The sequence below is a fragment of the Haliotis rufescens genome, unplaced genomic scaffold (assembly GCF_023055435.1).
Source record: "Haliotis rufescens isolate VD_foot unplaced genomic scaffold, xgHalRufe1.0.p SCAF_8, whole genome shotgun sequence".
In the NCBI taxonomy this organism is placed as follows: domain Eukaryota; kingdom Metazoa; phylum Mollusca; class Gastropoda; order Lepetellida; family Haliotidae; genus Haliotis; species Haliotis rufescens.
In genome coordinates, this window is record NW_025964372.1 from 17,898,548 (window position 1) to 17,913,230 (window position 14,683).

General features: G+C 40.3%; 1 protein-coding gene across 1 annotated transcript in view; it reads right to left on the reverse strand.

The window, feature by feature from the left end:
• Positions 1–448: 448 nt before the first annotated feature.
• LOC124142502 overlaps positions 449–14,683 on the reverse strand; it is a 34,314-nt gene continuing 20,079 nt past the window's right edge. The window contains exons 14-23 of the mRNA XM_048389726.1: positions 13,280–13,429; positions 12,404–12,580; positions 7,247–7,330; positions 6,183–6,359; positions 5,875–5,977; positions 4,450–4,616; positions 2,867–3,058; positions 2,661–2,720; positions 1,638–1,889; positions 449–611 (exon numbers count right to left, since the gene is read on the reverse strand). Coding sequence (XP_048245683.1) covers positions 531–611; positions 1,638–1,889; positions 2,661–2,720; positions 2,867–3,058; positions 4,450–4,616; positions 5,875–5,977; positions 6,183–6,359; positions 7,247–7,330; positions 12,404–12,580; positions 13,280–13,429 — 1,443 coding nt within the window. The 3' untranslated portion in view covers positions 449–530. The remainder of the gene's footprint in view (positions 612–1,637; positions 1,890–2,660; positions 2,721–2,866; positions 3,059–4,449; positions 4,617–5,874; positions 5,978–6,182; positions 6,360–7,246; positions 7,331–12,403; positions 12,581–13,279; positions 13,430–14,683) is intronic.

A 14,683-nucleotide genomic window follows, 5' to 3' on the forward strand; every position in this document is an offset into this window, starting at 1 on the left:
TATACCCATATGGGGAATCGAACCGGGTTCCTGTGTGACAACGCTCTTACCACTAAACTAACCCATCGCCCTCTCACCATTCGCGTTTACCAATTTGGTGCTGACTGACCATGAATCAGATCTGGGTAATGGATTCGAACCCACTACCAGCAAACAATGGCCCTACACCACCATGCCACCCTTGCTCTGGTGTGCCAGTGACGCTTCATGCTAACGTCGGGACCAGCTTTTCTTGAGTGCGCGAGTGAGTGTGGTTTTACGTTGATTTTAGCAATATTCAAGCAATATTACGGCGGGGGAAATCAGGAATGGACTTCCCACATTACAACCACGCGAGGAATCGAACCATTGCTTTCGGCGTGATGAGTTGAATGATAAAAACCACTAGACTATCCAACATCACTTGAAATCGCCAACATGGTAATAATAAGACGATCAACACTACTAATGAAGAAAAAACATATTCCTCTTTATTCGTGAACGACATTAGTATTTCAATTTGAAACGTATAAATTTCGTAGCGTAGCAACTTATTTCGTGCTGCACACGCTGCTCTTGGGTTTGACGTAGGGCGTGGTCACGGGATCGGGGTGTGTCTTGACGGTGTGGGCCTGCGAATACAAATGGAATATTATTTTAGTAAAATGTATTGAGTCTGGTTTAACGCCGATTTGAGAAGTATTTCAGTGATGTCGCTGTGGGTGCAGACACACCAAGAAACATAATCAGGCTATCTTCCCGAGGCAAGGAAGTTAACTGACTATGAAAGTCAAGTTTCCACCCTTGCAGAACTGGGCTGGAACTTCGACGTTCTATTTTGGCTGAACTAACGAGTCAATACATAGTCCAATCAAAATCGCGTAACGAAATCGACATCCGGTTCGTTATCAACAGAGCGACTGCAATTTCGGTTTTTTGCCGGATTTGCAAAGCATGAGTCAATTTGTCGTCGACAGATATTTACCAAATCATTTCATGTTTTTTTAATCAGGGTGCTCAAGCTTGATCCGTAAGATCCGTTTTATTACCATATTGATCTTGATTACCATTCAGATCGTCTTTCCTGGGCGCCGCCATTTTGTTTGAAGCAAATGCAAGTTCTATGAGAGGTGGAATCTGATTGGTCAATAGGAGGGATATAGAAGGGACATAAGTCAAAATAACCACTGCTGACGCTTCGATCGAGCAAAGAAATTCCAGTCTAGTCCGGCAAGGGTGGAAACTGGACTTTTATTAACAGTTAACTCTCTTGATAAGGGAAGATGAATCAGGACCAACCGGGATCCGATTCCACTACAGGTTTTCTTAGGGACGCAGCTCTGCACAGCGAAATGACGAATAAGACGACTGGGCCGCCCGTGTCCCAATAGGTGTAATAATCACGAGGGGATATCAGAATGTTTTGAGCCTAGGATGTAAAGAGCTTAAATATTATCCTGATCTTTAGTTACTTTTTAAGATGCGACTAAAGGGATCGGGTTGTCAGGCTCGCTGACTTGGTTGATGCATGTCAATGACATTGTCATCGGATCCCAATTACGTGGGATCGATGCTCATGATATCGAATCACTGGATCGTCTGGTCGAGACGAGATTATTTACAGATGAGTTGATACCTGTGTATATACTACTACCCACCGACGAGAACCCGGAATAGTCAGCGCATTGAATGACGTGGATGGAGTCGTCAGTGTTCTTCTGGAAGACGTCTCTGAGTGTCTGGTTCCTCCAGTCTTGGTGTACGAGGTAATTGAAGAATGCGTGCTTCTCATGGTGGGGATCTTTGATGTAGGTGTCGTAGAGCGGGAGGCTCAAGCAGGAGGACATGGGACTCCGGGGGTAGTACAGGAGAAACGACAGGCACATCTCATCACTGGTCCTCACGCCACCCTACAACATACAGCACTGAATGAGTGAGTGAATGAATGGGGGTGGGAGGTGAGGGACGTATTTTGGATTGGTGGCGGGTGAGTGAGTGAGTGGGGTGGCGAGTAAGTTGTTGAATGAGTAACTTTGCTTGTCGTAAGGGCGACTAACGAGATCCGGCGGTCAGGCTCGCTGACTTAGTTGATGCATGTATATGCATGTCATCGTATCATCATTGCGTGGATGGCTGCTTGTGATGTCAATCACTGGATTGTCTGGTCCAGACTCGATTATTCACAGACCGCTGTCATATAGCGGGAGTATTGCTGAATGCGGCGTTAAACAACAAACAAACAAACAAACAAACATGAGTGAGTGAGTGAGTGAGTGAGTGAGTGAGTACGTTTTTTACGCCGCTTTTAGCAATATTCCAGCAATATCACGGCGGGGGCACACATTGTACCCATGTCGGGAATCGAACCCGGGTCCTCGGCGTGACGAGCGAACGCTTTAATCAATAGGCTACCCGACCGCCCCAACAAACATGAGTGAGTGGGAGTGTACTTTAAATGGGTGAGTGAGTGAGTCGGGCTATATTGCGAATTGCGGCCACATGCATTAACGCGACATAAAAATGACAAAATTGATCAAAGCATACATTATATTTTCCCCAGACAAAATGAGATGACGTTTGTGTATATATGGTTATATTGTCTTGCTGATCTTAAATTATAGCATATTTCATGAGCACATTTAGTTTATCGTATATCAGGTAGCATGTCAATCAATACGTACAAATGTGAATTTGTAGCTCCCCTTTGACCTGTAGTCGCACTCGGTGATGATAGCGTCTCCCTGGAAGAGTACAAGTCCACAGTGAGTGAGTGAGTTTGTTTTGATCGTCCAGTTCAGTTTTTTGGTTAACTCATACAGTGCAATCCCAAGGCTCTACTTTTATAAACGCCCATATCGAGTGTTGGAATGTACTCTCCGTGACCTACCACTTGCAGCTTCCTCTCGTGAGCCAGCAGTCTGGTTTCCTGGAAGTCAAAGTCGTAGTTGTCGTCCACGATGAGAGGTTCGATCTCTGTGCCGTTCCTGATGACGCGGGTCCTGATTCCTTGCCCGATAAGATGGGTGTGCTGGAACACTGCGAACACATTCATCTCCGGGGCAGTGGACCGAGTCAGGGACTGAAGATAGCAAAATATGTAACATGTTTAGAGGTATCAAATATGGAGGAACACACGCACTGTCGGGTGGGTGGCGTCTGAAGGAAAATATATGCCATAGCATTCCACGCTAGAGCATATGTTTGTTTGTTGTTGTGCTCAGAAATATTCCAGCTACATGACGGAGGTCTGTAAATAATCGATTCTGGGCCAGATAATCCAGTGATTGACGTCATCGGCATCGATCTACGCAATTGGGATACGATGATATGCATCAAGCAAGTCAGCGAGTCTGACCACTCGATCCCATGTGTCGACTCTTACGACAAGCATAGTCGCCTCTTACGGCAAACATGGGTTGCACAATATAGCAATATACGATGATCACATGTTTCAAAAGTGTTGCTTCATATGAAATAAACCCATACATTAGTTCATATTCGGCCACAGCATGCATTTCCTACTATATCTGCGTTTGTTTTCATACTGTGAAATCCGGCGTTTGGTCCTGTGTATGATGCTCCAACAGCGAACAAATAACACATGAAAACAGCAAATATTTTTACAATATGAACAGACGCCACTCCTCTCTTTGGTGGTGAAGCCTACCATTCAAAGATATAAAACTTCCAAAGAAAGAGCTAAAGATGCACGTACAGTAAACTACGGTTATACCGAACACGCTTTTAACGAACTGACGGATATAACGAACTTACTTTTTGGGTCCCGACTATTTGCTGTAGTTATGCTGTATATATGCTTATAACGAACTACGGTTAAAACGAACTAAAATTAGTAGTCCCTTTGAATTCGTTATAACGGTAGTTTACTGTTGTAGATCGATTTAAACTGATATTATCCATTTGCTGGGAGTATTGAGGCTAATATACCCGTCTTCTACCACACAAAGCAACCCTTTAATCTGGACCTCACATTTCCGGATTATAGGAAGGAATGGTTTTGCCCAAACGCCCAGGGACCGGTGAAGATCCGGGGTAGAATAGGTCTTCAGCAACCCATGCTTGCCGTAAGAGGCAACTAACGGGATCGGGTGGTCAGGCTCACCGACTTGGTTTGAGGCATGGTTGATGCATGTCATCGATCGCAATCAATTAATCACTGGATTGTCTGGTCCAGACTCGATTATTAACAGACCGCCGTCAAATAGCTGGAAGACTGCTGAGTGCGGCGTTAAACGACCAACAAACCAACCAAACGCCCAGGAGGAATTTCCGGGATTTCGAGTTCTGGACAAACGAAGTATTAATCTTAAACTCAATACATTACGGTTTTGACGAAACAACCCGCTATTTCGAGGTTTACAAAAGGTAAATATTTTACAGGTTCAAGGTAATAGCGTCCTAGGATATGAATGAGAATTGAAACTGGAAATTAGACAAGAAAGACGTTACCCTCTCCATACAGTCCATATTGCAGTACCCCCGGGATTTGAAGGATTCGTACTCAGGAGGGATGATCTGGAAATTGTCTACCATGACACCAGTCTCCAGCACCCCGGCGTCGTGAAGTCGTAACGTCGGCGTGTAGTGGATGCGGATACCGGAACTGTCGATGACCCCTGCGCCATGATAGAAAGATAGATGTTTAGATTTGATGAGAAGGGTGAAATCTGATGCGGAATCAGCAATGCTGGAAGCGATCATAAAATCTCCAACACAAAGATATACCTACCAGCTTTATGCGTGGGGTTGGTTATATGTGTGTCTTCACATAAATACACCTACCAGCTTTAAATGTCGGGTTGTATGTGTGCCTTCACATAAATATACCTACCAGTTTAAATGTCGGGTTGTATGTGTCTTCACATAAATATACTTACCAGCTTTAAATGGCGGGTTGTGTGTGTGCCTTCACATAAATATACCTACCAGCTTTAAATGGCGGGTTGTATGTGTCTTCACATAAATATACTTACCAGCTTTAAATGGCGGGTTGTATGTGTGCCTTCACATAAATATACCTACCAGCTTTAAATGGCGGGTTGTATGTGTGCCTTCACATAAATATACCAGCTACCAGCTTTAAATGTAGGGTTGTATGTGTCTTCACATAGATACACCTACCACCTTTACGTGTGGGGTTGTGTGTGTCTTCACATAGATACACCTACCAGCTTTACGTGTGGGGTTGTGTGTGTCTTCACATAGATACACCTACCACCTTTACATGTGGGGTTGTGTGTGTCTTCACATAGATTACCTACCAGCTTTACGTGTGGGGTTGTGTGTGTCTTCACATAGATTACCTACCAGCTTTACGTGTGGGGTTGTGTGTGTCTTCACATAGATACACCTACCAGCTTTACGTGTGGGGTTGTGTGTGTCTTCACATAGATTACCTACCAGCTTTACGTGTGGGGTTGTGTGTGTCTTCACATAGATACACCTACCAGCTTTACGTGTGGGGTTGTGTGTGTCTTCACATAGATTACCTACCAGCTTTACGTGTGGGGTTGTGTGTGTCTTCACATAGATACACCTACCAGCTTTACGTGTGGGGTTGTGTGTGTCTTCACATAGATACACCTACCAGCTTTACGTGTGGGGTTGTGTGTGTCTTCACATAGATACACCTACCAGCTTTACGTGTGGGGTTGTGTGTGTCTTCACATAGATTACCTACCAGCTTTACGTGTGGGGTTGTGTGTGTCTTCACATAGATACACCTACCAGCTTTACGTGTGGGGTTGTGTGTGTCTTCACATAGATACACCTACCAGCTTTACGTGTGGGGTTGTGTGTGTCTTCACATAGATACACCTACCAGCTTTACATGTGGTGTTGCGTTTGTCTTCACATACATGTAGATATACCTACCAGCTTTAAGGGTGGGGTTGTTATAATGTGTCTCCAGAACCACGTGACCAGGACCTTCCGACATTCCGAGAGGGATTCCAACGTCAGTAGGGAGATAAAACGCCTGCAGAAAGATAATATATTTATTTTTGGTATACCATTAATTCAGGTGGTGGGGTGGGCTGTTTGTCACATGAGGACAACATTATGTTCCGCCATTTTCGGGATCAGATCAGATGTTTCCCAATAAATTTTAATCGTTCACTAGATGTTGGATGTTGACATAACGGAATGTAAAACACGAGAGTTGGTACAGCAAAAGAACTCACCTCTCCACCCACAGCCCAGGCTAGGAACACAGCCCTACACGACATCAGCGTCATGTCCTTGATCTCGTAGCAGTGGTAGTCCACGTTGTTGTATTTGTCGTCCAGCTTGGTCGGACACGTGTACACCACCATATGGTGGACGACATCCTCGTTGCCAGGGGTGATGACGGGCTCGAACTGGATACGATAGTATAATGATGCAGACTAGTCACACGATGATTCAGTGTAATTATGAATTGATTCAACGTGATGACCAAGTTAAGAAATCATTTATTCAAGGGGATGATAAAACCATTCAGTATAATGACTAGAAAATACAATGGAATGACAAGATGATTCAGTGTAATGACTAGAAGATTCACTGTAATGGCAAGAAGATTCAACGTGATGACAAGATGATTCAGTGTAATGACTAGAAGATTCACTGTAATGGCAAGAAGATTTAACGTGATGACAAGATGATTCAGTGTAATGACTAGAAGATTCAGTGTGATTAGGTGCCTCACTCTGGCAGTAAAGTAATAGAATCTAAGAAAGTGTTATCCCAAATATAACACTTGTTACATTTGACCACTTTCTAAATGGCATTGCGTGTTCATAGCTTTCGGCAATGGGAGCCGTGCCAATTTACACTTGTCAGAAGGGTAAACAAAGTACGTGATCTAGACTACCAGTTGTCGGACTTTCATTTTGTATAAGTCTCGATGGGTTAGATCGCAGATTTTGTGTGCTGCGATTAGGTGCCTCACTCTGGCAGTGTGGGTTCGAATCCTGGATGTGACTCAATACCCAAAATGTACTACAATCTGTACTTTAGTAAGGAGCTATTATCCCAAATATAACAATTGTTAACATTCAGTGTAATGACAAGAAGATTCAGTGTGATGATAAGATGATTCGGTGCAAAAGAATATATGAGTAATATTAAGATCATGATTTTCATTGATATACCAGTAGTTTTCATCCAACTTAGTTTATGATTTACCAAGCAGTAAAAACGAGAACGAACGATGGGCGCACCAATTAGAGTGGGGATTGAATCCATGAGGAGATTGTCCACATACCATGATGAGGTGGTTTTTCTTCGGCGGTACGGGCATCTTGTGGACAGAGCAGTGGTAGTAGGTGTCAACGGCGGGCACTTGAAACTGGCAATACAAACAGGGAACGTTTCATCAATAGCATTAACATTAGATCAGTTGAACAAACAGTGAACGTTCCATCAATAACATAAATATTCGATCAATTGGACAAACAGTGAACGTTCCATCAATAGCATAAACATTAGATCAATTGGACAAACAGTGAACGTTCCATCAATAGCATTAACATTAGATCAGTTGGACAAACAGTGAACGTTTCATCAATAGCATAAACATTGGACGAATTGGACAAACAGTGAACGTTTCATCAATAGCATAAACATTAGATCAGTTGGACAAACAGTGAACGTTTAATCAATAGCATAAACATTCGATCAATTGGACAAACAGTGAACGTTTCATCAATAGCATAAACATTAGATCAATTGGACAAACAGTGAACGTTCCATCAATAGCATAAACATTAGATCAATTGGACAAACAGTGAACGTTTCATCAATAGCATAAACCTTAGATCAATTGGACAAACAGTGAACGTTTCATCAATAGCATAAACCTTAGATCAATTGGACAAACAGTGAACGTTTCATCAATAGCATTAACCTTCGATCAATTGAACAAACATTGAACGTTTCATCATTAGCATTAACCTTAGATCAATTGAACAAACAGTGAATGTTCCATCAATAGCATAAACCTTAGATCAATTGGACAAACAGTGAACATTTCCATCAATAGCATAAACCTTAGATCAAGTGGACAAACAGTGAACGTTTCATCAGTAGCATAAACCTTAGATCAATTGGACAAACATTGAATGATCCATCAATAGCATAAACCTTAGATCAATTGGACAAACAGTGAACGTTTTATCAATAGCATAAACATTGGACGAATTGGACAAACAGTGAACGTTTCATCAATAGCATAAACCTTAGATCAATTGGACAAACAGTGAACGTTCCATCAATAGCATAAACATTAGATCAATTGGACAAACAGTGAACGTTTCATCAATAGCATAAACCTTAGATCAATTGGACAAACAGTGAACGTTTCATCAATAGCATAAACCTTAGATCAATTAGACAAACAGTGAACGTTTCATCAATAGCATAAACCTTAGATCAATTGGACAAACAGTGAATGTTCCATCAATAGCATAAACCTTAGATCAATTGGACAAACAGTGAATGTTCCATCAATAGCATAAACCTTAGATCAATTGGACAAACAGTGAATGTTTTATCAATAGCTTAAATATTGGACGAATTGGACAAACAGTGAATGTTCCATCAATAGCATAAACCTTAGATCAATTGGACAAACAGTAAATGTTCCATCAATAGCATAAACCTAAGATCAATTGGACAAACAGTGAACGTTTCATCAATAGCATAAACCTGAGATCAATTGGACAAACAGTGAACGTTTCATCAATAGCATAAACCTGAGATCAATTGGACAAACAGTGAACGTTTCATCAATAGCATAAACCTGAGATCAATTAGACAAACAGTGAACGTTTCATCAATAGCATAAACCTGAGATCAATTAGACAAACAGTGAATGTTCCATCAATAGCATAAACCTTAGATCAATTGGACAAACAGTGAACGTTCCTTCAATAGCATAAACCTTAGATCAATTGGACAAACAGTAAATGTTCCATCAAAAGCATAAACCTTAGATCAATTGGACAAACAGTGAACGTTCCATCAACTGCATAAACCTTAGATCAATTGGACAAACAGTAAATGTTCCATCAATAGCATAAACCTTAGATCAATTGGACAAACAGTGAACGTTTCATCAATAGCATAAACCTGAGATCAATTAGACAAACAGTGAACGTTTCATCAATAGCATAAACCTTAGATCAATTGGACAAACAGTGAATGTTCCATCAATAGCATAAACCTTAGATCAATTGGACAAACAGTGAACGTTTCATCAATAGCATAAACCTTAGATCAATTGGACAAACAGTGAACGTTTCATCAATAGCATAAACCTTAGATCAATTGGACAAACAGTGAATGTTCCATCAATAGCATAAACCTTAGATCAATTGGACAAACAGTGAATGTTTTATCAATAGCTTAAATATTGGACGAATTGGACAAACAGTGAATGTTCCATCAATAGCATAAACCTTAGATCAATTGGACAAACAGTGAACGTTCCATCAATTGCATAAACCTTAGATCAATTGGACAAACAGTAAATGTTCCATCAATAGCATAAACCTAAGATCAATTGGACAAACAGTGAACGTTTCATCAATAGCATAAACCTGAGATCAGTTGGACAAACAGTGAACGTTTCATCAATAGCATAAACCTTAGATCAATTGGACAAACAGTGAACGTTTCATCAATAGCATAAACCTGAGATCAATTAGACAAACAGTGAACGTTTCATCAATAGCATAAACCTGAGATCAATTAGACAAACAGTGAATGTTCCATCAATAGCATAAACCTTAGATCAATTGGACAAACAGTGAACGTTCCTTCAATAGCATAAACCTTAGATCAATTGGACAAACAGTAAATGTTCCATCAAAAGCATAAACCTTAGATCAATTGGACAAACAGTGAACGTTCCATCAATTGCATAAACCTTAGATCAATTGGACAAACAGTAAATGTTCCATCAATAGCATAAACCTTAGATCAATTGGACAAACAGTGAACGTTTCATCAATAGCATAAACCTGAGATCAATTGGACAAACAGTGAACGTTTCATCAATAGCATAAACCTTAGATCAATTGGACAAACAGTGAATGTTCCATCAATAGCATAAACCTTAGATCAATTGGACAAACAGTGAACGTTTCATCAATAGCATAAACCTTAGATCAATTGGACAAACAGTGAACGTTTCATCAATAGCATAAACCTTAGATCAATTGGACAAACAGTGAACGTTTCATCAATAGCATAAACCTTAGATCAATTGGACAAACAGTGAATGTTCCATCAATAGCATAAACCTTAGATCAATTGGACAAACAGTGAACGTTTCATCAATAGCATAAACCTTAGATCAATTGGACAAACAGTGAACGTTTCATCAATAGCATAAACCTTAGATCAGTTGGACAAACAGTGAACGTTTCATCAATAGCATAAACCTTAGATCAATTGGACAAACAGTGAACGTTTCATCAATAGCATAAACCTTAGATCAATTGGACAAACAGTGAATTCGAATTCTTAGGAATAATAAGTTCTGTATCAACATATCTCCAATCTGTGTCGAAACCTCAGATTGACAGAAGAATGAACTGTTCCCCTTTTCTACGCAATTCATTTCATCTATTGAAAGAAGATATAGGGTCACGCCATTTTTACACAAGATTAATTTCAAAACACTGCCGCAAAAATCAACATATTAGAAAATGGGAGCACGAACTGCAGACACATTTCCCCAACGATATATGATCCCGTTCAGATGTACAGGGATCACCCAACTACAGTGGTTTCAATACAAAATCCTACGCAACATCCTACCAACTAACAATTTGTTAATTTGTCAACAATGAAACATGTGACTTTTGTAAATTAGAATTAGAAACAATACAATATGTGTTTTGGGAATGTAGAAAATTCATTCACTTTGGACATACTTGGAAAGTTGGTTTCTTGAGAAAACATAATTAAAAATCGTTCTGAACAAGAAAATTATACTTCTTGGTGACGCTTTAAAAAAATAGTTATATTTGCTAAAAAAACTCATCAACGAAAATAAACAGCAAAGACTGCCAACTTTCAAAATATTCAACTTAAACTGTCGGAATACTTTAATGCTATGACCAGCAAATATCGATAAATTTTACAGTTCTGGTCAACATGTCATATGCTTTTCATGTAATTGTGAAAAAGATCTACATGAATAAAAAATGTAAAGAAGAAAAAAATAAACCTTAGATCAGTTGGACAATCAGTGAACATGAGATCAATTGAACAATCAGTGAACATGAGATCAATTGGACAATCAGTGCACATTACATCAATTGGACAAACAGGGTACGTGCCACGGGGACAAATAGTGATCGTTGTATCAATAGAACACTAAGCATTGTATCGATAGTACAAACAGCCAGTCATAAAAGCTACAGGTTGATCTCATGAAAATCTTAAACGTGATTTAATATTTGTCTATTGAGGTCAGTCCTGTAGTTTCGAGGGAATATCATGGGTGGAGTTGTGTCCCTTAATTGTCCAAGATCCGCTCGATTTGCCCTGATAGCTATCCCAGGTTTGTTATACAACTGCTCCTGCTTGTGGGTTTCTCTAAAGTGGGAGGGGGCACGGGTGACCCAATCGTCTAAGGCGCCGCGATTCGCTGTGCAGAGATGCGTCCCTTGGGCACGCCAGAAACCTATGATTGTGGGTTCGAATCCCGGTTCGCCCCGATTATGTTTCTAGGTTTGTCAGCACCATACCCGTGCTCGTGGGTTTCACCGAAAAGGTAAACGTCTGAGACATGCATCACTTCGGGCTTTCCTCCCACATTAAGCTGACACGCCGCGATATAACTGGCATACTGTTAAAAGCGGCGTTAAACCCAACTCACACACTCACTCACTCTAAATTTGGAAATGTCTTGGAACTGCGTCCCTTTGGGCTGTTATCTCACATTAAGGCGGTGGGGTAACCTTGTGGTTGAAGTGTTCAGCCGTCATGTCGAAGTACCGGGTTCGATTCCCAACATGGGTACAATGTGTCACGCCCATTTCAGGGTTTCCCCGCTGGAACATTGCTAAAAGCGTCGTAAAACCTAGACTGTCATTCAGACCCTTAAACAAATATACCCAATACAGACCATGCAATTTTATAATATTTGGCAAGTCTAGATGGGCTGCTTTTCATCATATTTTATAACCCTAATTTAACAATTGTTTTTATCTGTAAAATATCTTCATTTAAGAGCCTAAATGTTAGTCTACGTAAAACCCTACAGACTCACTCATCCCACATTAAAGTGAGCGGTCATGCCGTCATAAAACAGACATGATGTTCAAAACGAATTAAACAAACCTTACTCGCTCCGGGCAAGTCTTAACTTGGGACATTGGTACAAATTTATATAAGGTAGCCTTCTCACCTTCTGGTTGGTTATGTCGAAGTGCTGGGAGTCAGCTGGCATCACCTTCAAGGTCGGGGTCATGTCCAACAGCAGGAGACTCTTGGAGCCCCGTCTGCCGGCCCCGTGGTAGGTCAGGCCAGTTTCGTGGATGGGGTCATCAGGGTGGTAGGCGAAGATGGCCTTTGTCGTTCCCTCCTGGGGGAGACAAACAAGGGGAGGATACTTTACACAGTGAACAACGAACTAAGATGAATTAACCTGCCTCGGGTGCGAATGAATGGGTGATTGAGTTTTCATGATTGTCGATATTTTCATTATTTTTATTCTGTTTTATTTTTTAAATTTTATTTATTCATTTATTTTTTAATATTTATTTTATTTTATTTTATTTTATATTTTATATTTTATATATTTTATTTTATTTTTTATTTTTTATTTTTTATGTTTTATGTTTTATGTTTTATTTTTTATTTATTTTATTTTTTTTTGGGGGGGGGAGGGTATATTCAGTATTTTCAGCATTTTCAATATTTACAGATTTTTCAGTATTTACAGTATTTTCAGATTTTTTAGTATTTCCATTTCTTACAGTGTTAGCAATAGTTTTTGCTTTGCAGTATTTTCAGCTTCTTCAGTATTTCAGCATTTTCAATTCTTTCAGTGTTTGGCCTAATAATAGAATTCAGGGTGCCGTTGTACAAAGTGAGCCTAGCGCTAACTCCCATACCTTTACACAGACACCCAATGGCACCCAGCACCACAAAGTTTACAAACACGTCCTAACACCCAAAACGTAATTGTCATAATCAACATGATGTCATATTATAATTTCAAAACAAACATGAACCTTAACATATGATAATGCAGAAGGGACATAGGAAAAGATTATTCTACCTTGATTACAAAGTCCTGTTTTTCATCACAAGTGTCGAGTGCTCGAGAAAACTTTAACACGGTGCCAAAGTCGTTCTCGAAGCCGGCGATGATGGCCCAGTCCTGAGAGTCGTCGATGATTGGTTCATAGAAACCGATTGTGTGGCGGTCCTGGAAGGAATAATGTACATGTGAGCAAATTATACAGGACGCTTTCAACTACTGGTTCCCGGGACTCAAAAGTCACAGGCTGCTGAAAAACAGAGGGGCAAAAGAAAGTATACCGAGGTTTTTTTATTTAATTGAAAATTGAAAGAACTGTTGTTAAATTCGTCATGCAACAGTTTGTAAAAAGTAATCTGTGGCTGGGTAATTTTGCGTAAAAATAAATTGGTTCAATGAAGTCTCCGGTTAGAAATGAATATGCCACCACGCCCCCTACCATGATTGAAATGTAAATTTGTGCCGAAAAAAGCAAATGTTTTGATTTTCAAAGCTACAACAGTTGTGTATTATGTGAAATTCTTCTTTTTTAATTTTTAAAGGTTTTTGAATCAAATTATTTTTTAATAATAAGACCATGTTGATGTATTCTTTCAGTGTCATGAGGACATCGCGCCAAACCGAATCATCACAAAATAACGATTTATAAAATATTTTAAAAATGGATCTATCTTAAAAGTCTTGATACACAGTTTCTGAAGATGAACATGACATGATAAGGTTGCCTGTGTTGCTATTCCGGCTTTTTTGTTTTGTATTAATTCTGATAATACATCATACAGTGCCAAAACGTCGTGGTCCCCTAGTGTGACATTGCTGAAATGTTGCTGAAGATGTATATGTATTGTTGTAACTGTGTATTGTTTGTTTGTTCAAGGCCACGCTCAGAAATATTCCAGCCATATGACGGTGGTATGTAAATAATTCAATCTGGACCAGAAAGTCCAGCGATGGACATCATCAGCATTGATGTACGCGATTAAGGATACGATGACAGGCGAAAAACCAAGTCATGACCAGCGGGCCTAACCGCCCGATCCCGTTAGTGGCCTCTTACGACAAGCATAGTGGCCTCTTACGACAAGCATAGTCGCCTCTTACGACAAGCATAGTCGCCTTTTTCGACAAACACATTCGCCTCTTACGACAAGCATAGTCGCCTTTTACGACAAACACAGTTGCCTCTTACGACAAGCATAGTCGCCTCTTACGACAAACACTGTTGCCTCTTACGACAAGCATAGTCGCCTCTTACGACAAACACAGTCGCCTCTTTCCACAAGCATATTCGCCTCTTACATAAGCATAGACTTCTCTAACAACAAGCATAGTCGCTTCTTTCGACAAGTATAGTCGCCTCTTATAGACAAGCATAGTTGCCTCTTACGACAAGCATAGTCGCCTCTTCGGACAAGCATAGTC